The sequence below is a fragment of the Ictalurus punctatus genome, chromosome 5, assembly GCF_001660625.3.
Source record: "Ictalurus punctatus breed USDA103 chromosome 5, Coco_2.0, whole genome shotgun sequence".
Classification (NCBI taxonomy): Eukaryota; Metazoa; Chordata; class Actinopteri; order Siluriformes; family Ictaluridae; genus Ictalurus; species Ictalurus punctatus.
The window spans coordinates 1,952,318-1,977,317 of record NC_030420.2 but is presented as its reverse complement, the minus strand read 5'-3'; the positions used below and the strand labels follow the sequence as shown (position 1 = coordinate 1,977,317).

Below are 25,000 nucleotides of genomic sequence, written 5' to 3'. Positions count from 1 at the left end.
GTTGTAATTCACGGTACTGGGGTCTTCCTCAGTCATCGCCCCCACCAATTTTAGCATCGCTCCAGTGGCTCCCGGCGCACTTTAGGATCCGGTTTAAGCTTCGAGCTCCTTCTTATCTCAAAGATCGTCTTAGCAGCTTTTTAAGATCTCCTGCTAGGTTTCTTTTGCATGTCCTTCGATCCTGTTTAAAAACTAAGGTGGATAGAAGCTTTTTCAGTCGCCGCCCTTCGTTTATGGAATCCTTCGCCCCCGGAGCGCCACCTTATGGTTTTAAAAAAAAGAGTCTGAAAGCGTATCTCTTCTCCCAGGCGTTTTAATCTCATTTGTACTACTGTTTATTGTCCGTCTCTGGTTTTACTCTGCTGTTTCATTCCGCTATTCTTACTCTGTTCAGTGCTTCGGTCGGCTTTGCGGTGTTTAAACGCGCTACGTAAATAAAATCCACGTAATTCCTCACTAATGACGCCGCCGATAGCGCGAAACGAAGTCAGCGCGTGCCGAAATGTGACGAGTACTACCGGGGCCAGCTTAATGGCGGCTTTTTGCTGAGTCAGCGTCGTCTTTTCCTGTAATACGGTGCAGCTGTGTTTCATAACGTAAACCTCTGGGAGCTCTGGGAAACAGGGAGCGTCAAGCGGTTATTTGTGTCCGTCCGTCGGGTGTGTGGCCTAAACCGCTCAGGGCGTACGGTCGTATTTGGGTCGTGACGTCAATTCAAAACAGAGGCAAGGGTCAAAGCCGGAGGACACGATATACAAACACCGATGTGTAAATATTCGAAAGCAGAGGCGAGGGCGTAGAAAAGGAAGAAAAAAAAATAAAGCAAGTGAAAACAGTTGGTAACTCCGCGAGCGTTACTCTGACTCAGGGAACATGACTCAGGTTTCAAACTGGATACAGGCGAATTTGTTTCGTAACGCGTTTGCAGGATCACTTCCAAGAAAAGGGAAAACGGCATGTTAGTCGGGAAAAAAAAAAGAAGCTCGCTCGTGAGTTTGAGTCAGCGTTCCCATTACGATTATTCGTTTGTTCATATATGCCAGGCATTCAATTAGGACTCAGTTAAGTAATGGCGCCCTATAGGAGGATGAAGAGGTAGTGGGTGTCTGTGGTAGCGGAAGCGTTCAAGGCACTCTGTGACCGTTTACTCATCTTCCTTCAGGTCATTTCTCAGCTTTGAATACACGAGGAAATTTATCGCACGGCTGGACTTTATTAGCGGCTGTGAGAACATTCGAAACATATGTAAATCTGAGGACAATTTTCCGATGGCGAAGTGACAATGCGGTCGAGACCTGACTGGAATTAAAGCGCACGCCTCAGAACGTCTGTCAGCCGGTCGAGAATCGAGAATCCGACAGCGTCGCGGCGTAACGATCCGACGGACTGGAGTCGAGTCTAGAATCTCATCGGGAGTGAATCCCGCTCAGACATCGTCTCGTCTTCATCTTCGGATCTCAGACCCGAGGATCCGCCGATCGAAGGACGTTCCTAACGTAAACTCATCGAGACAAATTCCACAGAATCGTACATTCATCATCAGCCTCGTGCTCAGATTCAGTCTTACGTAATCCAGACCTTTCTGCGTAATCCAGAATGAGCACTGGATACCAGGCATCGGGGGGGTGTGGGGGGGGGTGGGGTGGAGGGGGGTTAGTTCTATTAAACTAAATATCAAAATAATCAGAAATAACGACGGCTCATGACATAATGAGTAATCGACTCTAATTTAGGAACGAGCGGATGGTTTCTTGGAAGCATCTTAGATTTTTAGAGTAACATAATAGCAGGCAGTGCTCACGAGGCGTCTCCAAATCACAAGTGTTTCCTCTGAATTATGTGAAGTGGGTCAAAGTAAAACTGCGCCAAGCCTGAGACAGCACTCTGTGAATTTGGCTCTGTGGCCTTAGAGGAACACCAGAAGCCTTCAGAACAATCAGAAACGGTCAGATGTTCAGATTCCTAGATGATATCATTGTACGTCGGGATACAGTTTGGGTCCATGTTAGATATTTTATTATTTTTTTAAAATGATGTAGCTGTCCACAATAAATGGGCTTCAAAGGATGTAATGTGAACGTGTTCCTAAAAATAAATAAATAAATAAATGGATAAACGGATCAGATATAACACTAAGAGCACTGACAGAATGACGTCGATTATTCCCTTCATGGGTGTATTTGTTCAGGAACGGGTTGAGGGACATGACAGAGAGTTCAGGGTGTTGACTTGGCCTCCGAATTCCTCAGATCTCAGTCCGATGTAGCGTCTGTGGGACGTGCTAATCTAATCTACATCGTATGAGTCTGTTATTACTGGTAAATAAAGTGAGTTGGGGGGGGTACTTACTTTTGAGAAGCTTCTGTGTGTGTCTGTAGCTGTAATTGTTTACATTTTTTGTGTTAACGATGGATTGTTCTCGTCTTCCAGCCGCGAGACTCCTCCCAGTTCCTACAAGAACATCCATCACCACAAGCCCCCAGACCTCCAGCTCTACGTCTGCGCCTCCTTCGTCCCTCCTGTCCACCTCCTCTCCCGCCTCCGTCGGAAACAGCAAAGCCCCGCCCCTCCGTTCCGGCCCGGGCGACCCGGCGGCCAGTAACAGCACGGCCTCGGCGCTCGCCGTGGTCTCGTGGACGCAGTTCAACGTCATCGTCCTGGCTGTGATCATCGTCCTGCTGGTGCTGCTCATGGGCTTCGTGGGCGCCGTCTACACGTACCGCGAATACCGCAACCGCAAGCTCAACGCGCCGTTCTGGACCATCGAGCTCAAGGAGGACAACATCAGCTTCAGCAGCTACCACGACAGCATCCCGCACGCCGAGCCCGGCGTCCTGCTGGAGGAGGAGCAGTGCTCCGTGCCGCCCAACGGCCAGCTCGCTTTAGCGGCCGCTGCTAACGTTTACAAGGCGTGACAGGAAGCGTCTTCGCGCGGCAGCGCGGGAGCGGTGGAAAAGACGCTTTACGTTTTCAAGAACGCGCTAAGAGTCGCTAACATCTCGATCCGGTGGATCGTTCGGTTAAACCCGCTTAGGAACGTGAAGGAGGAGACTCTCTCACGGTTTTACCGCTCTCTCGTCGTTGTCATGCGCAAAGCGTAAAAGGAGGCGTGTCCAGCCGGGAGATTCGGAATCGGAAATTCAGACAAGACGCTATGCGATTTCAACATTTCTCACCGAGATAACGCTAACATCTCGCTGCGGCGGATCAGCCGGGCGAACCGGCCGGTCGATCGACCGCGTCGTGTCCAGTACGGAGCGCGCTAATGACAATCTCGAAGTTGACAGTGTGTCATTTTCAAAGACTGGAGGCTTGCTCTAGGAACTGATGCTAACATCACAGCGCAGTGAATCATCCATTTAAACCCGTTTTATTTCTTCCGTGTTAATGCTATGTACAAAGCGTGAAAGGAAGTGCGTTTAGATAAGATAAAGAAACTATTCTCAGTCCAGTTTCGTGTGGGATTTGTGATGCCGTGGACAAAAGGAACAAAAATGAGGAAATGTCTAATGGAATTGCCTAATGCTAATGCTGTCTAGGAGATAATGCTAGCATTTCCGTCCAGTCGTTTGAGGTTGTGTTTAAAAGAAGAAAAAAACAAAAGAAAAGGGAAAACATGAAAGAGAGTGAGATGATGAGAATCCAAATCTGAGGAAGTCTTTTTTGTTTTTTTTTGTGAGGAAAAAAAAAAAGAACTTGTGCCGAGAGCTAACGCGTACACTCAGATACGGCGGTATCGAAGGCTTGGTTTCATACACAAATGTAAAATAAAGTGCACCCAGGAGAATCAGACCCTGAGGGAAAAAAAAAGGTGTTTTACGTTTCCAAAGAACCGCAGTCAGAAGCTAATGCTAGCGTCTCCGCCCAGCGGCTCGAACTTTCATCGCTGCCTGGTCTATGCTGCGAAAGCTCCTTGAAATCGGAATATTTTTTTTTGACTAAGAATCGACACTTTAGGAAGCTAATGCTAACCGACTAGCGTCACTTGCTGGTGAGTTAGCAGGTTAAACCTGTTTAAGGTGCTCTTACTCTAATACTCAGACCTGAATACCTAGCAGCTATCACTCAAAAAATACGCCAAAAGAGTCAAGAGTCTGGAATGATTGACAGTCGCGTACGTGCTTTGAACTCTGACCCTCTGGGAACCCCGCCCCCTTCCTCACATCTCACGTTAGTCAGTCCTTCCAAAAAAATATATGAGCCCGATATCGAGCGAACTCCACGTCATTCGGAGGAAGGTACCGCAGATTACCCGTCACGTCATCAGCCAGAGCGCCCGTCGATTCGCCTGTACAGCTGAAAGGTCTCGTCGCGATCCTGTACGGGCCGATCAAAACCCTTCCGACTCGGTCGACGTGTTCCGCTTTAGCTAGCATTAAACACGTATAGAGTAAACATCGGGTAGCTGTAACCAAAAATTGGTTAAAAAACGCCACTTTTCAGACGGGAAATAAATCTGACACTTTTACGAATAATTTTCACTGGAATGATCATTTGAAGTGAAAGTAAAGGCTGTTTGGTGGCCAGCGAGGCTCCCTGAGCGCCAGGGGATTTCCGTGAAACTCCGTATATCCACAAACGTTTTAACTAGTAACCACATCCCCTCCCCCCCCACCGCCTCCTTTCCTCCCTTATTCACGGCTGTGGTTGCAGTAGCTGGTGTAGATTCTATTTTAGCTTTCATTTCTCAAGATTTCTCACATGGCCCCGTGACCCGGAGAACCTCGAATCTTACTCATCATTTCCAACCGCCTCATAGCAGAACTGAGCGCGAAAAACACAATCTGGCACTTTGTCTTCATATTAAAGTCACGAATAATTTTCCATTCGAGTTCGAGAGTGTCACGGTCCAGTATAGTCCCGCCTCCTAGCAAACACGTATGGCGTCATTATAACTACAGAAATCACACAGATCATTAACTAAATGAGATCAGGATAAAAACAAAGAGGTATTTCATGGCATCGAGTGGAAAAAGGTGCTTTTTGTTGTTGTTGTTGTTGTTGTTTTTTTTGTACGACGACTTTTTTGTTTTGTTTTTTACACTTTGGTCGTCTGCGCTTCTAAACCCGGACCGCACGAGACGGATTTGATCTCTGGAGTGCCGAGAGATAAAGAGAGCACCTGTGGTTTTGGTGTTCGGAAGACATCTGTAACTCGGTGCAGTCTGGTCACGTGCTGACGCAGCATGATTTTATTTATTTATTTATTTTTAGCACAGTATAGAAAGACCTAATTATTTACAATACTAACATTTCAACTAAAAAAAAAAAGGAAAATCTGACAATCGTGTAAAATTAAGACACAAAAAATGTCCAACGATGATTGTGTGGCTATCCAAATTTTTTTTTTTTAAATTTCTTATTTTGTTAAATTCAGCGATTTTTTTTAAAAGCAAAATTTCTTATCCTGTTCTTCTGGCCACGCCCCCTCTCCTCTTTGTAGCCATTTTCTTGCCAATGCGCCCTCACTCACCTCACTGTAGTCGTCCTCCTGGCCACGCCCCCTCAGTCACCTCTCTGTAGTCGTCCTCCTGGCCACGCCCCCTCAGTCACCTCTCTGAAGCCATCTGAAGTTGTACTCCTGGCCACACCCCTCAGCTTTTTTCAGCTTTCTTTTAGCCACACCCCCTCACCTCTCTGCATTTTTTCTCCTGCCACACCCCCTCACCTCTGCATCTTTTCACCTGGCCACACCCCCTTATTTCTCTGAAAGCATCTTTCTGATGATGTGCTGTACATGTACCTTCAGGTCTTCTCTGAAGCTTTCTTCCTGGCCACGCCCCCTCACTCACCTCTCTGAAGCCTTTCTTCTGTCCACGCCCCCTCAATCACCTCTCTGAAGCCTTTCTTCTGTCCACGCCTCCTCACTCACCTCTTTGAAGCCACCATCCTGGCCACGCCCCCTCCCTCACCTCTCTGAAGCCACCGTTCTGGCCACGTTCCCTCACTCACCTCTCTGAAGTCTTTCTTCTGGCCACGCCCCCTCAATCACCTCTCTGAAGCCTTTCTTCTGTCCACGCCTCCTCACTCACCTCTTTGAAGCCACCATCCTGGCCACACCCCCCCGCTCACCTCTCTGAAGCCTTTCTTCTGTCCACGCCCCCTCACTCACCTCTCTGAAGCCACCATCCTGGCCACGCCCCCTCCCTCACCTCTCTGAAGCCACCATTCTGGCCACGTTCCCTCACTCACCTCTCTGAAGTCTTTCTTATGGCCACGCCCCCTCAATCACCTCTCTGAAGCCTTTCTTCTGGCCACACCCCCTCACTCACCTCTCTGAAGCCTTTCTTCTGGCCACGCCCCCCTCACTCACCTCTCTGAAGCTGTCCTCTTGGCCACACCCCCTCCCCAGTTTGCAACTGTTCTCCTGGTCACGCCCCCTCAGCCCTCTACAGCTTTCCTCCTGTCCACATCCCCACACTAAACTCTTTGTATTCATCCTCCTGACCACGCCCTGTCAACTCTATGCAGCCATCCTCCTGACCACACCCTCTCAATCCCTTCTATTCAGACTTTCTCCTGGCAACGCCCCCCTCACCTAAACAGAAAAATACCAAGACAATAAAGTCAGATTACATCTATTTATATTTTGCGTGCTGGACACAAAATCACACCGATTATACCGTATCATTATCGGCACATGACTGATACCGACACGTCGCCAGGTCCCGGGGGAATTTCAGCACCTCAGCAACGTCAGAAAAGATTCAATCTGATGAACGATTCGAGTCAAAATGACCAAAACAGTCTAGCGTTTGTTATTCGACCGGCACTCGTCGCTGATCATTTTAACGAACAGAAGGAAATCTTTGTGTACGTGTGTGTACACACGCGTGTGTATGTGTGTATGTGTGTGTATAGAGCTGGATTCTATACAAGAATGTATAAAGACTTCCTGTGCATGAACAGATGCTGTATAGATTCCCTCAAAGTTTGGACGCAGCGTTCTGAAACCGAAAAGCCATCTTAATCAATCGGGGTTTTGTTGTTTTTTTTTTTTTTTTTTGGAACTGAAAAGCAGCAGACACATGATCTTTTGGAGAAGAGAGAGTGTGTGTGTGTGTGTGTGTGTGTGTGTGTGTGTGTGTGTGAAATAAAATGTACAGGACTTTTGTACAGGACCCGTGCTTTTTTTGTAAAAGAAAAAAAAACGGAGAAAAAAAATCCCTTCAAATGTGACGTGGCTCCGAATGTGTAAAATGCAAATGAACTGAAACGGACTCGAGACTGGACTTCAAGTTTGTAATAATGTATTATTATTATTATTATTATTATTATCATTGCTTTCAAATCGTATTTATTTTTGTGTCAATCCGTGCTGTTGCATTTGTTCTGCATTTGTTGTGTACGTGACCACTCAATTGCGTCAATCTGAACGGAAAAGACGTCAGAAGCACTTCAACATCCCCTTTTATTTTCAGTCACGAGAAAAATGTTGTACGTTCAAAATTACCCCCAGAAGCCTCTTCACACTCTTCTCATTCCAAATGGGCATGCCATGAAAAATATGGCGTTGTATATTAAACTATAAAATAACACCGTGTGTTCCGCTTGAGAGGACGAGCGTGATACTGCGGGCATCTCTCACAAACAGCGCGTTTGGTGAATGTCCCGTAAGGCCATCTTTTTCTCCAGTTCGGAAGTAAGGACAGACCCCCGGAGACGTAACACCAAGGGTCTTAACTCTTTCCGCCTCCACCCCTTCTCTTTGACTTCCTGTGATCCACAGGGTCATCTCCTTGGTCTTGCTGACATTCAGAGAGAGATCGATGTCATCACACCATGTTGAATGTTGAAAGTGCTCTTGACTTCCTTTGAAGATGACGTCAGAGCTGTGCTTAGCAGAGCAGTCAAGAGGTGACCGGGGAGAACGTGAATGGGCCGAGGACACGTCCCTGTGGGGCACCAGTGTTGCGTATGAGTGCGGAGGATGTGTGCGGCTGCCGATCCTGACCACCTGCTCATCAGGAAGTCCGGAATCCAGTTACACACCAGACTGTTAAGTCCTAGATCTTTCAGCTTGACTATGAGCTATAATGAATATACCGCATCTGCACGGAGGGGTCTCTTTCCTCCTGGCCATTGCAATGGCACCGTCGGTGGATCTATTCGAGCGGTAAGCCGGTCTGCTTGAGGCATGTGTGGATCACCGTCAGACTCGATGAGAGATCAGGAGACGTCCACGGAAAGACATCGGGTCCTGGTACCATCTGAGCGTCGCCTCTCTTAAAGGCCCGGCTCACTTCAGGTGTAGTCAGAGCCAGAAGGCAGGTGTCATGGTCAGCAGGTATTTTCACAGCAGGGACCGTATTGCCTGCCTCAAAGCAAGTGTAGAATGTGTTGAGGCGCGTAGGTACAGCACTGCTTTTCCTGCCTCCGTAGTCTTTTTTAACAGAATTATGCCACACAAATTCACACAACCCAAAGAACGAGGAAAAATATTGGTCCAGAAACACAGAAGCACAGTCCCTACACTGTCTCGTTCTCTGGTCAGGGCAAAGAACCATGGAGAAGGACCATGTAAATGAACTTTTCGCCAGAACTCACAGAACGCTGCCAAGCGTTTAACTGAACACGGTGTCAGCAATCAATCAATAAATAAATAAATATATATATATATATATATATATATATATATATATATATATATATATATATATAAGCTGAAATACTATCATCAGGATCGAAGCGAACATTTTTAACATTAGTACTCTTGTTATTTATATTCCAGAGTCACTACACCTGAATGAGACTGCTGTGTACTCGACAGCATAAACAAACTCCACCCAAAAGGAGCGAATACAGCCGCCGGTAGAAACACGCCCCCGTATAAAAGTAACGGCGGACGCCTGACCGTGATGGCATCCCCCCAAAACCTCTTCAGCCAATGGGTTATTTATTTTTCTGTCTATTTTGGGCCTTGTACAAGAAGTATCACACTCATGCACTCACGTGACACACTTTTACATAATCTGCCTCTGACGAACCTGCTCTTCAAGGCCTTCGGAGGAACCGTTGGGAAAGGTTTCACTCCTGTTTTCCTGTTTATCGTGCATATTATTGATTTATTTATGCTATAATGTTACCTTTGAGCAAAGGGGGTCGGTTCAAACCGGCTGATATGCACTCTATGGCCAGTAGTAAGTGGACACCTGGGCATCACATCCGTATGCGGTTCTTCGCCAAACCGCAAAATTGGAAGCCCACAGTTGTATAGAATGTCTCTCTAAGAGGCCCAAACCTAAGAGTTCCATGAAGACCTGAAGACCCTTGGGATGAACTGGAACTAGAGCGTCCTTGCCCAACATCAGTGCCTTCCCAGCAGAGTGGAGGTTATTATAACAGTAAAGAGGGAGTTGGGTGGTGGTGTGTGTGTGTGTGTGTGTGTGTGTGTGGGTGTGGGATTAAATCTGTAATAACATTTGAGCATGATGGTCTTGTGTGGCTTACCAGTTGGCCCATATGCAAGCGCTTTCCCGTGTGCGTCTTGACCGAATAACATCTTGTAAATGTTCTCTTTACTCGCTCGCTATGAGAAATGCTAGAAGGCTCCATTACATAGCAAGTCTAAAAATAGAGCGCCTTTAACAGGACACTGAGAAGTCCCGCACTTCCTCTCTCCCACGTGTGTATGTGAGCCTCGTTTCCAAAAATCGCAATTACAGCCCGTCGGCGTGACGTCTATTTATTACAACAATGAAGAAAAAAGAAAAGAAAAAAGAACAATGTAAGTGAGACTCGTGTCGGTCTCTCCTTTTGAAATGTGTAAATATTTTGATTGTATATCGTGTGCAAACGGTTACGCTGTACAGTTCACCAGAGTACGGTGTTGTACCTTATATATCGGGTCTTTTTTTTTGTTTGTTGGTTTGTTTGAAATGAAGACCTGGTGTACATCGGACCGATCTTCCAGTAAAATATCGTGTGTTCAAAAACATAGAGCTGAGATCGTTTGTTCACCTCCGTTGCATTATTCCCCGCTAAACCAGGAAGATCAAGAGATGTCTACTGGTGACTAATGGGTTTTAATGTGTTTCAGGTGGTCTGTAATGGTGGAGTTGTTCCAAACGGTTCCCGACGGCACGTTCGTTCACTTTATTTACGAAAGAAGGTGCTGATGGGTTCTCGTGGTATTTCAAAGAAAACAGGAAAATCCCTCATTCAGAACCATACTGTGTTAAGAGTTGGAAAATATTACACATCGAATTTTTTTTTTTTTCTGAGCAACGTTCATTTATTCATTCCTAGTAACCGGCTGGTCAGAGTTTCTGTGGTTTAAATGTCACAGGAGTGAAAAGGTCCAAGCAATCTTTGCAAAATAAAAAAAAAACAATTCTCGGCAGGATACATATATGTTTTTAAGGTTCGTGTGAAACGCAACCGATCGTTAGTTACAGTTCTGGCTCACGAAGGCTCAGAATGCTGATTGGTACGTGGCGGCCATATTGTTTACAAAAAATCTGCATGTTTTTGATACTCAGAAGACCGATCGCAAAAATCCGAGGACTGGTTCGCAAAAGTATTCCGCTAATTTTGCACCGTCATTATACAGATTAGCTTCAAATCCAAGCGAGCTACGAGGTTTACAACCCGTAAAATCCTTGGGTGCTCGGACCCCTCGATAAAAGTTTACAAGTCTACTTAGATTTGAAATCCGATGATAGATATGAGTATTTGGAGCGCTAAAGAGATACAGATAGTTGCGTTGTATTACACCCCCAATGCAAGTGTCCCCACACGATTACCGTAATTACTCAGTCTGTTTAAGTCAGTCTGCAACCGTGTACCATTAAAATAATGATGGCCTGCCATTTCTCTATTGCTTACATTCTTTAAGGACATCAGATTTTTCATTGAAAAAAAATTCCACAACCCATTCAGCCAAGACACATTCTGTAGTTTGTTATTGTAGTCTTGTGCCAGAGCCATGAGGATCATTTTCGTCTAGGCCAAGAACCAGGTTCACTGTTCATTCCATTGGCATTGGTTTTAGTACATGATGTATCTTAAGCCTCGCATGCTGTTCTGATTACAGACAGGTTTTAGCGGAACTGAAATCACTCAAAATCACATCAGAGCAATCAGTTGTAAGGTCATGCCTTCTTCATGACGATCTAAAACGCGAGTTATTCGGAACCCGCGTGCATTCGAAATGTTTTTTTAATAAAGTCAGGTTTGTCACCATGCCGTGTTCTGATGTCTTTCTCTTTCCAGTTAAAATGATGTCTGTCTAATTTACCGTCTAGTTTATTCATTAGGCAGATGGTTTTATCTAAACATCTTAAAAGTAAATACAAGTCAAGCACAGAGCTCGGACTAGCGCGCATGACGTAAGGGCCAAACGCTCGCTCTGAAAACAAATCGCTCGAGCAGATCTACTAGTGCTTAATTAAATTCGATTTTTTAACATTTTTTTTTGAGACTATAACATGGAATTTTTTGTTTTCTACCACAGGGGGTATCAAACTCAAATTCCGCCTTGGTCACGTCAGCGTTTTTGTGAATAGCCATAATGTAAGGTTGTTCATTTTTAACGTAATATCTTCAATTCTACTGATTAACACCAATAAACGGCACTGAAATGACAATTTGACAATTCTAGGAAGGAAAGTCTTAGGCCCACGTGTCGCTAGAAGTATTCTTTCTGATCACATGGTTACTCTGGATGGTCTTTCTGTTTCAACATGTGCAGCAGTTAAAGACCTTGGAGTGATTATTGACTCCAGCCTATCATCTGATGCTCATGTAGATAATATTACTAGGATAGCCTTCTTTCATCTCAGAAATATTTCTAAAATAAGAAACATATTGTCACTACATGATGCGGAAATACTAGTTCATGCATTCGTCACCTCTAGATTAGATTACTGTAATGCCATACTGTCTGGATGTTCCAGTAGGAATATAAATAAGCTCCAGTTAGTCCAGAATGCAGCTGCTAGAGTCCTAACTAGAACTAGAAGATACGACCATATCACACCGATATTATCAATACTGCATTGGCTCCCAGTAAAATCTCACATTAATTATAAAATACTTTTATTAGCCTATAAAGCACTAAACGGTCTCGCGCCACAGTATCTAAGCAACCTTTTGATTTTATATGATCCGCCACGCCTACTTAGATCAAAAGATGCAGGCTATCTGACGGTACCTCGAATAGTGAAGGCTACAGCAGAGGGAAGAGCTTTCTCTTATAGAGCCCCACAGTTATGGAACAGTCTTCCTATTAGTGTTCGGGACTCAGACACAGTCTCAGTGTTTAAGTCTAGGCTTAAAACGTATTTGTTTACTCAAGCCTACCCTGACTAGATTCTGTTCTACTACTTCGCAGTCATAATTATCTTTTTTCTCCCTCTCTCCTTTCGCCGAGCCCCACACGAATTTATGGATACTAGAGATCCTGATCCTTTCTGCCTCTGGATGGAGCTCAAATCTTCTTTAATTCCAGACTGCTGGGACTACGGCTGCTCTTAACGCCATACAGACTTCATATGAATCCATAATGAACTTTTTCACACTATCTGTTGTGACCCAGATGAGGACGGGTTCCCTTCTGAGTCGGGTTCCTCTCAAGGTTTCTTCCTCTTAAAACATCTTAGGGAGTTTTTCCTCGCCACCGTCGCCACTCAGTGTCTTGCTCAGTTGGGATAAATTCACACCTTTAATATCTGTATACCGTGTTGATATTTCTGTAAAGCTGCTTTGAGACAATGTCTATTGTAAAAAGCGCTAAACAAATACAATTGAATTGAATTGAATTGAAAGTATTTGGACACCTGACCATCACCACACCCAGATGTGGTTCCCACCCAAAATGTTGCCACAGAGTTAGAAGCACACAGTTGTATAGAATGTCTTTGCATGCTGTAGCATTACAATTTTCCTTCAAATTCATTGGAGGCCCAAACGTGTTCCGGCACGATGATGCTCCTGGGCACAAACCAAGTTCCATGAAGACGTAGTGTATTAAGGTTGGAAGAAGGTGGAAGAGCTTGAGCGTCCTGCACAGATCCTTGACCTCAACCCTACTGAACACCTTTGGGATGACCTGGAACCGGAACCTCCTCACGTCAACATCAGCGCCTGACCTCGACCTCACTAACGCTCTTGTAGTTGAATGAACGCAAATCCCTACAGCCATGCCCCAAAATCTAGAAGAGTGGAGCTTATTATAGCAAAGAGAGCGGGAACACCTCCACATGAATGCCCAAAGCTTTGGAATGGGATGAATATGGATGTGATGGTCAGGTGTCCACATACTTTTGGTAGTGTATGTATCTGCTTTCCAAGTAAAGAGAATATAGAACTATGAGAAAGATATGTAAGAAGAACTCATACATGGCTCCCTTCTCGCTATGACATATGGAATTGTGCAATTGAAACACCGTTCAGAAGGAGATCTGTGTGAAAGTGTTGCACCCTGACGTCCATGTTGCATGTTTTGTCTTGCGTCCAGGCGCTACTACGTTATCTCCAGGTTCGGGGCTGTGTCATCTGCCTCCACCCTTAGGTGTGCTTACGTCATAGATGCGTTTGGCCTTGGATGTTAGCTTCACCCTCTGGTTTTGGTTGTCTGATTTGTACATAGTGTCATCTCTGTAACATTATGTACTGTATACACATATATTCATATAAGTTACCGGATGTAGAGCTTGGCTGCCATTTTGTTTGGGATGTTTTTTTTTGTCTATGTGTTTGGTTAGTCAGGGAGTAAGGGAAGCATTTGTCTTTTGTTTGTCTTTATGTTTATGGGTAGGTAAGGTAGAACCTGTCTGTGAAGATAGTGTCGGGTTTTTGTTTGTTATATATGCATATATTTATATAAATATATATCATATAGGGCCTGACATTTTATCCAGCCATCTCTTGAGGGTGACTGCTCAGTTTTGGAACTGCGCCACCTAGTGGCCACGAGACATGAAAAAAGCACTTTTTTTGTTATAACTTCTGAACAGGTTGTCTCTTTCGTGTATTTGGTTTAGGTGGCCAGGGCTGATGGCTAAGGTTCATGGGTGGCCAGGGCAGTTGGAGATAGACAAAGTCCTCTGCCTCAGGTCCTGGTCCATCCTCTGCCTCTGGTCCAGCTCCATTGTCTGCCTCATTTCCCTGCCTTGGGTTTAGGTACTTTTTCTTATCCTGTCTTTGTCTGAGATACTTCTCTTTTCCCTGCTTTGGCCTCAAGTCTTGCTTGTTCCCCTGTCTTGGGCTCAGGACTTTCTCCTTTCCCTTGCCTTGGGCCCAGGTTCTGCTCCTTCCTACCTCAGGATCAGGTCCTGCTCCTTCCACTGTCTCAGGCACAGACCATGCTCCTTTGACAGCCTTAAGCTTCAGGCCATGCTCCTTAAACTGACCTAGGCTACGGTCCTCTACCTTTTATTTGCCTCTGGTTCAGATCTTCCTCATTCCTTTACTTCAGGTTCAGGTACTGCTTCTTTTATGGCTTGGGCTCAGGACCTTCTCCCTTCCTTGCCTTGGGCTAAGATTCTTTACCTTACCCTGACTTGGGCTGAGATATTTCTCCTTTCTCTGACTTTGGCTGTGGTACTTCTCATTTCCTGGTCTTTGGCTGAGATATTTCTGCTTTCCCTTCATGCGCTGAGATATTTCTTTTTTATCTACATGGGATGAGGTATTTCTCCTTTCACTGCTTGAATACGTCAGCAAACACTTCAGTTGCAAGCACTCTGGCTGCATCCAAATACAACGCAAAGTTGTATTACTATTTAGGCAATACTCCAGCCAGATGACAGATGCAACGGGAGTGGGGGTGTGTGGGGGGTTGGAGTAAGGTGTGTTAGTAAGATGATGAGCCACCATGAGTCACCAGAGAAGCTTCAGTGCACCTTGGCAGAAATACTACAACTTTCTGGAATTGCACTGATGTGAATCAGTGCAATCACTGAGCTCTCCAAGCTCGCTACACCGTTTCAGTTTTACCTTCACTGGGGGCTGCTACCACCTGGTTAACCATCAAGCTGGAAGAAATATTTTTATATGAGTGAGTCTAAAACCATGCCTTAAGGTCCTTTATCTTGCAGCGCTATTACAACGGATCCCGGAGACGATATTGTAACGATGTAAATAGGTTTAAAAGTGCACAATTGTTAATTCAACTACTATAACTGTTAAGGGACTTGTCGGACACATTAGCTAACTGAGCTTTGTCAGAGATAACATGTGAACGATGAAATGTAGCACTTGCTTCGCAGTAACTTCACAGTTACTCTAATTCTTACTGTAATAATATAGTTACAGATAATGAGTCATATCAGACTACAATCATTTGATTTGCATTGTATAAACGTGCCTAGAAAACTATTATCGCACATTTATTGCACCAACGCAAGTACGCAAAACGCTCATAACCGTGTTCTCCGTTCTCACAGTTTGTTCTTGGAAAGCAACTTCTGAGGACAGAGTCCATGACTTGTGTTATTACAGAACATCGTATGTATTCTGAATAAGGAAGCTGAATAAGCTACTCAATACCTGGAGGCGGCAGTCATCACAGAAAGACCAAAGGTTAGGATGAGTACATGTGGAAGGAGTAAGAGAGTCAGAGGTCATTTAAAAATATCGATTAGAAACAGATTTGTTTCAGCTTGAATTCGATCAATTGTATGCAAATATAACAAGCACCCAGATGCCCGGGAAAGGGGCACACATTAATTTCCTGAAAGCTTCAACTGAACCCCAAAACAACGACAAAGGAACTAGAGGCATCAGATACACATATGTGTACATCCATCATTAACTGTCCAGCGTTACTATGGCCTAAATGACTAGCCTTTCTTTGCATGTTAGGAAGTCAAGGTCAGAGTGCAGGGTCAGCCATGACACAGCACCCCCTGGAGCTGAGAGGGTTAAGGGCCTTGCTCAAAGGCTCAACAGTGGTAGGTTGGCAGTGCAGGGGCTTGAACCCCCAGCCTTCCGATCAGTAACCCAGAGCCTTAACCATCAAGCCACCACTGCAGGTGATCACCAGCCTTTTAGAGGAGTGTTTCCCTGGTCAAACATGAACCGGTTTGGCTGTAAATATCAGCACCGTGTATGGAGGAAAAGGGACCATCCCAAATCTTAAACGTGGGGGTGGGATATCACGTCGTGGGAGAATTTTTATGGAAAAGGGACACTTCAGAATATAGATGGCATCATGAGGATGGAGGATTATCTAGATATACTGAAGTAACACCTCAAGACAGTTCAACCTTGGACACAAGGTCTTCCAGCAGGACAATGACCCTAAACATACATCCAAAGCTGTAACAAAAACGGATTAAAAAGACATCAAATTGAAAACATTGGCGTGGCCATCACAAAGCCGTGACCTGAACGCCGTGGGAAATCTGTGGAATGAACTGAAAAGGCTACACCAGTTCTGTCAGGAGGAATGGGCAAAAGGCTGGCCTGAGTGTTTGGTTCAAATGAAGCAATTGAAAGGCAATGCCAGCACATACTAACAAAGTGTATGTAAACGTTTGACCCACTGGAAATAGCCTAGGTGAAAATAAACTTTTGGACTTAATGATTGATGACTGCAATCAAAGCCAAGGGCTCTGTGAAAACATCAGGAGGAGGAACTACCACAGCATCAGTACTGCACTGATGAGTCATTTCCCTTTTGACAGTTATTTGTAATTATTATTAGGGACCAAGCACTGACGGTACATAGGCACTTATTGATTTCGTTAGCGGTCGTTCTTCTTCTTCTTCTTCTTCCGCTCAAGCGGTCGAATCTCAGCCCATACAACCGCTTGTGGGAAAGTTATGAAATTTGGCACACAGATAGCGGATGGTCTCGACATTAACAAAAGCGATTTTGGAGTCTCTATCTCAAACCCGCTAGCACCACCAACAGCTCAAACTTTGAACTGTAAGTGCTAGAAACAATTTTCTGAAACGGATGTGAGGCTATATCTCCATAATGCATGAATGTATTCTGAACAAACTTAGTACCCGTCATTGGCATCATGACGTGAGGGTACCTGCATTGTTTTGGAACTGCGATATAATTGTTTTGGAACAATTATAATGCAATTTATAAAGATGCTAATTGCTTTTGATTACGTTTACCCATTGTCATGTGACCGGTCTTCGTAGATTCCTTGGTTCACGCCGAGAACAATGATAGCCATTACGCCATGGTCGGCCAAACCTGCTGTCCGCCATTTTGAATTTAGTGAAAAAATGACTTTTTACGAACTCGTCCTAGACCGGTCATCCGATTTTAACCAAAATTGAAACAGATCATCTTCAGACCATGCCGACAAAACATTACGGAACTCAATTTGATCGGTCAAACTGTTCTCGAATGACGCACAGATGAATTTGAAAGTGAGCATGCCAAAATCGACGCGATGCGGTATCTCTGTAATGCTTTAGCATATTCAGACCAAACTTCTACCAAAGTATATGTCATGGGCATCACAACATGATTGTACTTGCATAATTTTGGAACAGTGCCACCTAGTGTTCACGAGATAAATTCTTTGCTTATAACTTCTGAACGGTTTGTAATAAAATCATGACCATTCTAAAATCTGGTTGCTTGTTGCTCTAAAATCTCCTTACTTTGCCTCTGTGGTGCTTGGCCCTGTAATTGCTGCTTGCTTGCAGCTGTAGTTATTATTATGATTTATTATTATTATTATTATTATTATTATTGTAAGTGTTATTATCATTATAATGTGCGTAAGCATGGCCTTTGAAATTTGGCACAGTTATATCTCCCCGGGTCGAGTTGAGGCTGAGTGAAACAGTGTCATGTGTCATCTGACATGGTCCATCCCACTCATGCTTCTTGAAATCTGGAGATTCAACCTCTGTTTGCCCTCAAATTATGCAGCTGTGTTTTTTTTTGTTTTTTTGTTCTTCCTGATGACGGAGCAAATGAAATGGATAACATCTACACCACAAAAGAAAGCTTTAAAGGTTTTAAAAATCGAACGGTAACACTTTCAGCTTTCAGTGTACGCTCCCTGTGAGTAACTTCATCGGCTTCCTCTTTGCATCACTATTTAAACCACATAAAATACATATTTTGTAGCAAATTGCGCAATTTAAACTATTCATTTTATGTGCAATTCCAAAAACTTGTGCAACTTATGTGAACTTCCTCCTTATGTTTTTTGTCTTGTATGCTGTCGTTCCACAGTTTTCTTAAAGGCTTTATGTGAACTGTATACCTCTATGCTGGAAACGTATATAACAGTAAAGCTTTTTATTATTATTATTATTATTAATGAAACTTTCATGTTATATGTTGTGTGTGTGAATAAACAGAATTTTTTTTTTTAATTCCTCCCCATTTTTCTCACCGATTTGGTCACCCATCAGTCAGCTCTCGCCAACCACATGACAGCAGCTAACCGGGGTGGGTGAGGGGTGAGACGAACACTCGTTTCCTCCGAGACACACGTTTCCTCCAGTCACGTCTTTCGTCATCTTTCTAACACACGCAAAGGAAAGTCTTATCCGAGCTTTTCCACATACGTAAATTCAAAGATGCCCTGTGAGTTCCTGTGATTGACAGAGGAGAGCGAGCGAGCGAGCGAGCGAGGGCGAGAGAGTAAGAGCGATGCCACCCCCCCCACTCAGACGGCCCAGCCAATTTAGCTCCCTTCCACGGATTTCCGTATATTATCAAAAAAACACGGCGGCTTAGTAAAACTCCGCCGAGACGCTCACGATGAACGACGGATTCGTCACTTTTATGCTTTTATGAAACCGATCTGGAAATAATCTGGGTTACCTCATAAGCTCATAATGAGAAACGTTACATTTCACTCGCCGGCGTTGTTTCCGTTGTCCTTAGTGTGAGCGTGTTAAAGGAAAAGATGATGCCAAGCGAGAAAACAAGAACCTACGAGTACAAACGTACTCCGGGGCATACTGAGAAACGTTTTCTTTTTCTTCCCAATGCCAGGTGCTGCAATGCGTACTGTAACTGTTTTTGCTGTAAATTGCTGTTATGTAAATACGCCGATTTTCATGACGATAAAGATCTAGATCTTTATCAGTTTCAGCTTCTGGTATAGGTGTACCCACGTAGCTAACCGTTTATAGCAGGCGATACCTGAGCCTCATTGGTGTAGCATGTTGTCATGCTGAAAATAGCCATTATAAGAGTATAAGAATAGTACCCAAGCGTGGCTAACAAGAATACTCAGATAGGCTCTGGCATTCGAACGATACTTGCACCACCACCATCATACTTCTCAACCGAGCCAGCATAACGTTTTCGCATGAGGGTGTGACCGGCGCCGGATTCGACGCGTAGGTGACGATATGAACCCGAGTTTCAGTCGCGTGAGACGAACCGGCGATGCGCGGCGACAGCCGCGGACCCGCTGGGAAATGCTAGCTCTGCTTCTTACGCACCAATCCTGCAGATCGAACACGAACCAAAGATAACCACGGGCTCCCTCTGAGCTCAGGCAATTAGGATTTCAGCCCTTCCTAGTCATCTATCATAATCCGGGTCTGGATCTCAGTGGCGTTGGTGTCGCTTTGACTCTAGAGTCTCTAGACTGCCAAAGAAAACATCCAGCGGGCCGGTTCTGCAGCCCGTGGAGATAAGAGAGAGCGGTCAGAGGGGAACGGACCCGATTATTCGAGCTGTAACTCGAAAAGCAAAACATCGCCAAACCTCCGGCTTCCAAGAACGCCAGGCTACAGTGTAAACGAAACCGGGCGGACCGTGAAAACAAATAAAACCAACAGCCTGATGTTGTTGCTTTTGTTGTTGTTTGTTTTTTTGCACCACTTTGCATGAATTCATAAATAATCATTACCAATGACCTTTCCCTCAAATTTCTCATGTTTGTGAACTGAAGCTCTTGCAAAGAAAAAAAAAAAAAAAAAAAAAAAAGTTAAACATTTTTACAAATATTTATGTCCCGGTTGCATCAGTGCTGAGTCATGTCTTTTCACTCCAGAGGTTTCTGCTTATCCGGTCTCTTGAAGAAGTGAAAAAAAGAAAAGGGGGAAAAAAAAAAAAAAAAAAAAAAAAAAATTTTTTGGCTGGCAGCCATTCAGTCGTTCAGCAATCTCGTAAAACAGCTCCAACACTGTTGTTGTGTATGGGTTAGTGTGTGTGTGAGTGTGTGTGTGTGTGTGTGTGGGCCGAACAGGAAGCGCAGAACAATTAAACCCGTGTGTGTCGAAGGAGAGAGAGAGCGAATGAGAGAGAGAGAGAGAGAGAGAGAGAGAGAGTAAACGTGTCGAAGTTGTTTTGGGGCGTCAGGAGCTAAAAAAAAACCCCACGCACACACCATTATAAATAGTGGCGTGTGAGGAGAGGATGTGAGCCTTGGTGGAGCTGGATATCTAAAGACCGAGCACATGGACGGGAAAGAAGAGCGCGCGGACGCTCGCGAGTCTTACACCATGCTCACGGAGCTGGACGCGATCGCGCGCAGCCACCGCACACTGCGGCGCGAGCTCTGCATCAGCCGCCTGGTCATTCTTTGCCTCCTGATCACCTGCATGGTGGTCTGTGGCGTCACGTACATCCAACAGGTTCCTGGAAGCAAGGTGGGCTTTCTTATTTGTGTGATTGATTGATTTTACTGAGCACTTCATTAGTGGTTCTCTTCGGCGCACGTTCAGAAGATAAGACTTATGAGATGTGAAGATATGAACATCACCTCGGAGATGATATAATGAGCAGTACGATCCACACATTAAAACGTCTTTTATTTTTATTTTTATTTTTTTTCATGCAAATAATAATAATAATAATAACAATAATAATAATAATAATAAATTCTGCATCACATCTGCCTCACTATCTGTCTATTAAGCAAACCTATTGATGTTGATATCAATATAATATAATAATATATAATATAATATAATATAATATAATATAATATAATATAATATACCGACTCCTTATACGAAAGATAAGCCCACGAGCTCTATCCCTGAGTCAGATGGCATTGCGAAGTATCTGATCTAACACGACTTCACACAGACTTGTGGCCGTGCCAGGTCGAGTGCACGCTGATGTCATGAAAGCAAAAGTGGGATGTAACAGATTGGAAACGCTGTGACTTGTGTAAATATTCTGCTTCTGCTTCACGTCCTCAAGCTGGTGGAAGAGATTGCAGCAAAAAACAAACAAACAAACAAACAAAAAAAAAACAAATCTCAGTAGAAAAACAAAGAAGGTGTCATGCCCGGAGCTCGGCGGTAATCAGGCGTGTGATCTGGCGTGAGAGTAAATAAGGCATGGTGGTGCAGTAGTGTCAGAGTCTCTACTGATGTTTCATTCCTTCTTTTGTGTGTGTGTGTGTGTGTGTGTGTGTGTGTGTGTGTGTGTGTGTGTGTGTCTTTTCCTGTGAATTCATATACATCTTATTGATGTGCTCTTGATGCGTTTCCAAGGAGCTACAAAAGTGATGTTATAGCATGTGCGTGTGTGTTTGTGTGTGTGTGTGTGTGAGGGTGTGAGTGTTTATAGAAAGTGAGGATTTACACAGGCTGTAAATGTGTGTATGATGGTCAGTTTAGTCGGTGTGTGTCAGGACACGGAGCAGGGGCTGTACAGGAGCAGGGGTTTAAAAACTTTATTGCGTTTCTGCCACTGTGTGAATGTGTGTACGATGATATCATGCCTGGAGTTCATTAATCTCTCTCTCTCTCTCTCTCTCTCGCTCTCTCACTCACTACCTCTCTACCTCTCTCTCGCTCACTCTTGCTCTCCATCTCCTTCTCTCTGTCTCTCTCGCTCACTCTACCTCTCTGTCTCGCTCTCTCTCTCTGTCTCTCACTCAATCTTGCTCTCCATCTCTCTCTTTCTCTCTCTCTCTCTCGCTCACTCTTGCTCTCATCTCTCATCTCTCTCACTCACACTTTCTCTCCATCTCTCTCTCTCTCTGTTTCTGTCACGGTCCCGATCACTCTTGCTCCCCATCTCTCTCCCCGCCTCTTTCCCTCCGTCTCTCTCTTTCTCCATCTCTCCCTCTGTCTTTCTGTCTGTCTCTCTGTGACTTTCTCACGTCGTCTCTCTCTATCTGCATCTCTCTCTCTCTCTCTCGTTCTCCATCTCTCTCTCCCTATCTCCTCACCGCTGTCCCTCTCCCTCTCCATCTCGTGCTCTCATACCTGCCTGTCTCTCTCTCTCTCTCGCTCGCTCTTGCTCCCCGTCTCTCCCTCCTTATCTCCTCACCGCTGTCCGTCTCCCTCTCCATCTCTCTCTCTACCTCATCGGTCTCTCTCACTCACCCTCACTCTCTCTTTCTCATCTCTCTCTTGTACTTCTCTCTCTCTCCCTCTCTCTCTCTCTCACACACAAGCAAACGGTAAATTATCACCAGAAATATTCAAGCGGGTGGAGTGTGAGCGTCTCGAAGTAGTAAACGATGTAAACTCCAGTTCCGCTCCTCTGCCTTAACGCTCCCCTTTCACCTGCAGCTCAATAGATGAGGGTTAAATAGGCTCTAAATTGGGACCGATGAAGACTTGATTGCTTCCATGTCCAATCACTAATCTGTTATTTTTCTGTCCCTTTCTTTATTTTACAGAATAATGAAAACGTGCACAAGGAAAAGGCCAACGGTAATTCTCCTCCCATGTCCATTCCATATCATGTCGCAGTCTTGGCCGCAGGAATACCGATTTTATTTTGTGCAAACAGAGCGGAGAAGTATGATTTGTCATGTAACCGTACAACTGTAATAACCTCCTAACCGAACGCGCCTCCTTTTGTTTCCCTTTTCCAGAAACAAGGGCAGAATTCCTAACCGACGGCCAAGAGAACGACATCGCCGACGCTCAGACGCCCCTCGTGGCTTCCCTGACCCGTAAATAAACACTTCTTACTCTTTAGACACTAACGCGGGGGTACAGCGCCGGCGAGAAATACTCTCCTAAAAAAGCACTCGCGTAGATTTACCGGAGAAGTGTGAAAGACTCGATATCTAGCCGAACTCTGAGCTGTGCATTCAGGAGTCTTTCTCTCAGCCTGCTCGGATTTTCTTGCTAGCAGCGTCAACTGCTTTGCTAAGTACGTTCCGATAATTACGCAATTATTTAAGCAAGAATGACGGAGATTAGGGTGCAAAGTCTAACGATCTCGCCGGATTAAATATATAGCTAAACCCGATCACTTTAACCGTCCGGAACCCTTCTTTATCCATTCTTTCTGGATTTAAGTTAAGTGCATGATTAGTCGCAGGAAACATCACATCCTCGAGCAGGAGCCTCGGTAAGGAGAAACGAAACGCTTATTTAGCGGAAGGTCCCGAGACCGATGAAGCGTCAGCGAACGAGAGCAGAAACACGACAGGAGACGTGAGTCCTCGATGACGTGAGAAGCCGCTTTCAGGGGGAGCGACTCGGTCAGTACGAGGTCGTTACCCTTTACGCAGCCGATGAAATCGGTTCACCGCCGACAGAAGCGAAAGCGCCGCGGTCGACGGAGAGCTCGGACGTGGCGAACGCCGAGCCGTGAAAGAGAGGAGACTTTCCGAGAACCGCGCGTAGCGGATGCTTTTAGAAGGTCGATCGATCCACACGTAACGTCCGCGATCCGTACCGCTTATCCTAGGACCCGGGGCGCAGGGCGAGGCGGACACGCCGGAAGGCCCAAGGCCTGCAGTGCATGACCGGTGGAGGAAACCGGAGTGAACCCTCGAAGCACGGGGAGAACACGCGAGCTCCGTACACAGCGGCGCAAAACCCCGGAGGAACTAAGCTCTAAGCCGCCGTGCTCTGTCTTTATCGGTCATCCATCCGAAACGCTTATTCAGACTTGAAAGACGTCGATCGGTCGGCGTCAGGTCGCCCTCGACGTAGTTCACGAGTGCCCGAAGACGATCGAATTTAATCAGACTTTGCTACAAGTGAGAAAACAATCGTGTGTAGGTGAGGGAAAGTAGCAGCACGAACCGGTCGTCCAATGAACACGTTTTGTGTCTTTGCCATGTCTGTATACACGTATATCGCTCTCGAAACCCAAGAGTACGCTCAAATATTCTCCCTTTGTTCTTTCCACAGTTGAAAAGAGCCTTTACTCGGTTAGCGCCAACCTGACGTGGAAGAGTTATCATATCCTCCTGAACGACTTCTGTTTGACGGACTCCGGCGAGTCTCTGCGCATACCTCACGATGGCAGGTACAAACTCAGCCTGCTGATAACGTACTGGGAACGAGACCCTCAGGCGGGGCAGTCTGTGCTGACTCACATCATCAATAACTATCCCATCGGTTACAACAAGCCCGTGACCATCCTGTCCGTCTACGAAACCGTTTACAAGACCAGCACCTGGTACAAATCCGTGTTCTCCGAAGTCGTCCATGTGTTCAACGAGGGGGACAGAGTCAAGGTGCAGAGCGAAAACGCCAGTCTCATTGACAGTGCTGGACAACCGTCGACGAAGAACCTTCTCACAGTCCAGTTGATTTCTAGATTATAGGACTTTTAATGAACTCTTTAGCAAGAAGATCAAGAAGATCGAACACACACCACACATATACACTAAACCAGTGGTCCTCTTCCTTGAGATCGACCTTCCTGCAGGTTTCACCTCCACGACCAAAAGCCAACGCACCTGTTGTAGTCTAGCCAGGACCTCGGGAAGGTAGATCTCCAGGAACCGGGTTGGTGACCACAGCACCAAACGAATCAAAGCTAACTAACAACTCCAACGTTGCAGAGTGTGATTAGACGGGGGGAGGGGGGGGGACAAACTGTACTGTACTTTCTTGACCTTTTTCTGTTCTCGGCCAATAGCAGGTGCTGTTATTGTTCCAGCCAAGTGAATTATTTTGTAATATTTTATCATGCCTAATATTGTGGGTTGAAAATATATATCTATATTTTTTATATTGGTAGGCATGATACCCCGGAAGATACACTGAAGGTACACGACCAGTAACCTGAGCTAAGGTATAATAAGTTCCAGCATTAAATATTGTTCGATAGAGCAACACTAACATTACAAAAACTAAACGAAACATGGTGCTAAACTAAACAAGTGCCATTTAAGCT

At 45.1% G+C, this 25,000-nt stretch overlaps 2 protein-coding genes and 1 long non-coding RNA gene across 3 annotated transcripts in view; 2 read left to right on the top strand and 1 right to left on the bottom strand.

Moving 5' to 3' along the window:
• The window catches only part of LOC124628163 (uncharacterized), a 10,926-nt gene extending 5,374 nt beyond the window's left edge, over positions 1 to 5,552 (bottom strand). Inside the window, exon 1 of the long non-coding RNA XR_006982494.2 lies at positions 5,474 to 5,552. This is a non-coding gene — a long non-coding RNA (uncharacterized LOC124628163). The remainder of the gene's footprint in view (positions 1 to 5,473) is intronic.
• si:ch211-158d24.2 (multiple epidermal growth factor-like domains protein 9) overlaps positions 1 to 5,894 on the top strand; it is a 29,369-nt gene extending 23,475 nt beyond the window's left edge. Inside the window, exon 6 of the mRNA XM_017467460.3 lies at positions 2,431 to 5,894. Within this exon, the coding sequence (XP_017322949.1) occupies positions 2,431 to 2,915 (485 nt within the window). The 3' untranslated portion in view covers positions 2,916 to 5,894. The remainder of the gene's footprint in view (positions 1 to 2,430) is intronic.
• A 14,202-nt stretch (positions 5,895 to 20,096) lies between these two features.
• Positions 20,097 to 25,000, top strand: part of LOC108265303 (uncharacterized) — a 5,706-nt gene continuing 802 nt past the window's right edge. The window contains exons 1-4 of the mRNA XM_017467479.3: positions 20,097 to 20,538; positions 22,533 to 22,566; positions 22,731 to 22,811; positions 24,007 to 25,000. The exon at positions 24,007 to 25,000 is cut by the window's right edge and continues 802 nt beyond it. Of these exons, the coding sequence (XP_017322968.1) occupies positions 20,347 to 20,538; positions 22,533 to 22,566; positions 22,731 to 22,811; positions 24,007 to 24,425 (726 nt within the window). The 5' untranslated portion in view covers positions 20,097 to 20,346 and the 3' untranslated portion in view covers positions 24,426 to 25,000. The remainder of the gene's footprint in view (positions 20,539 to 22,532; positions 22,567 to 22,730; positions 22,812 to 24,006) is intronic.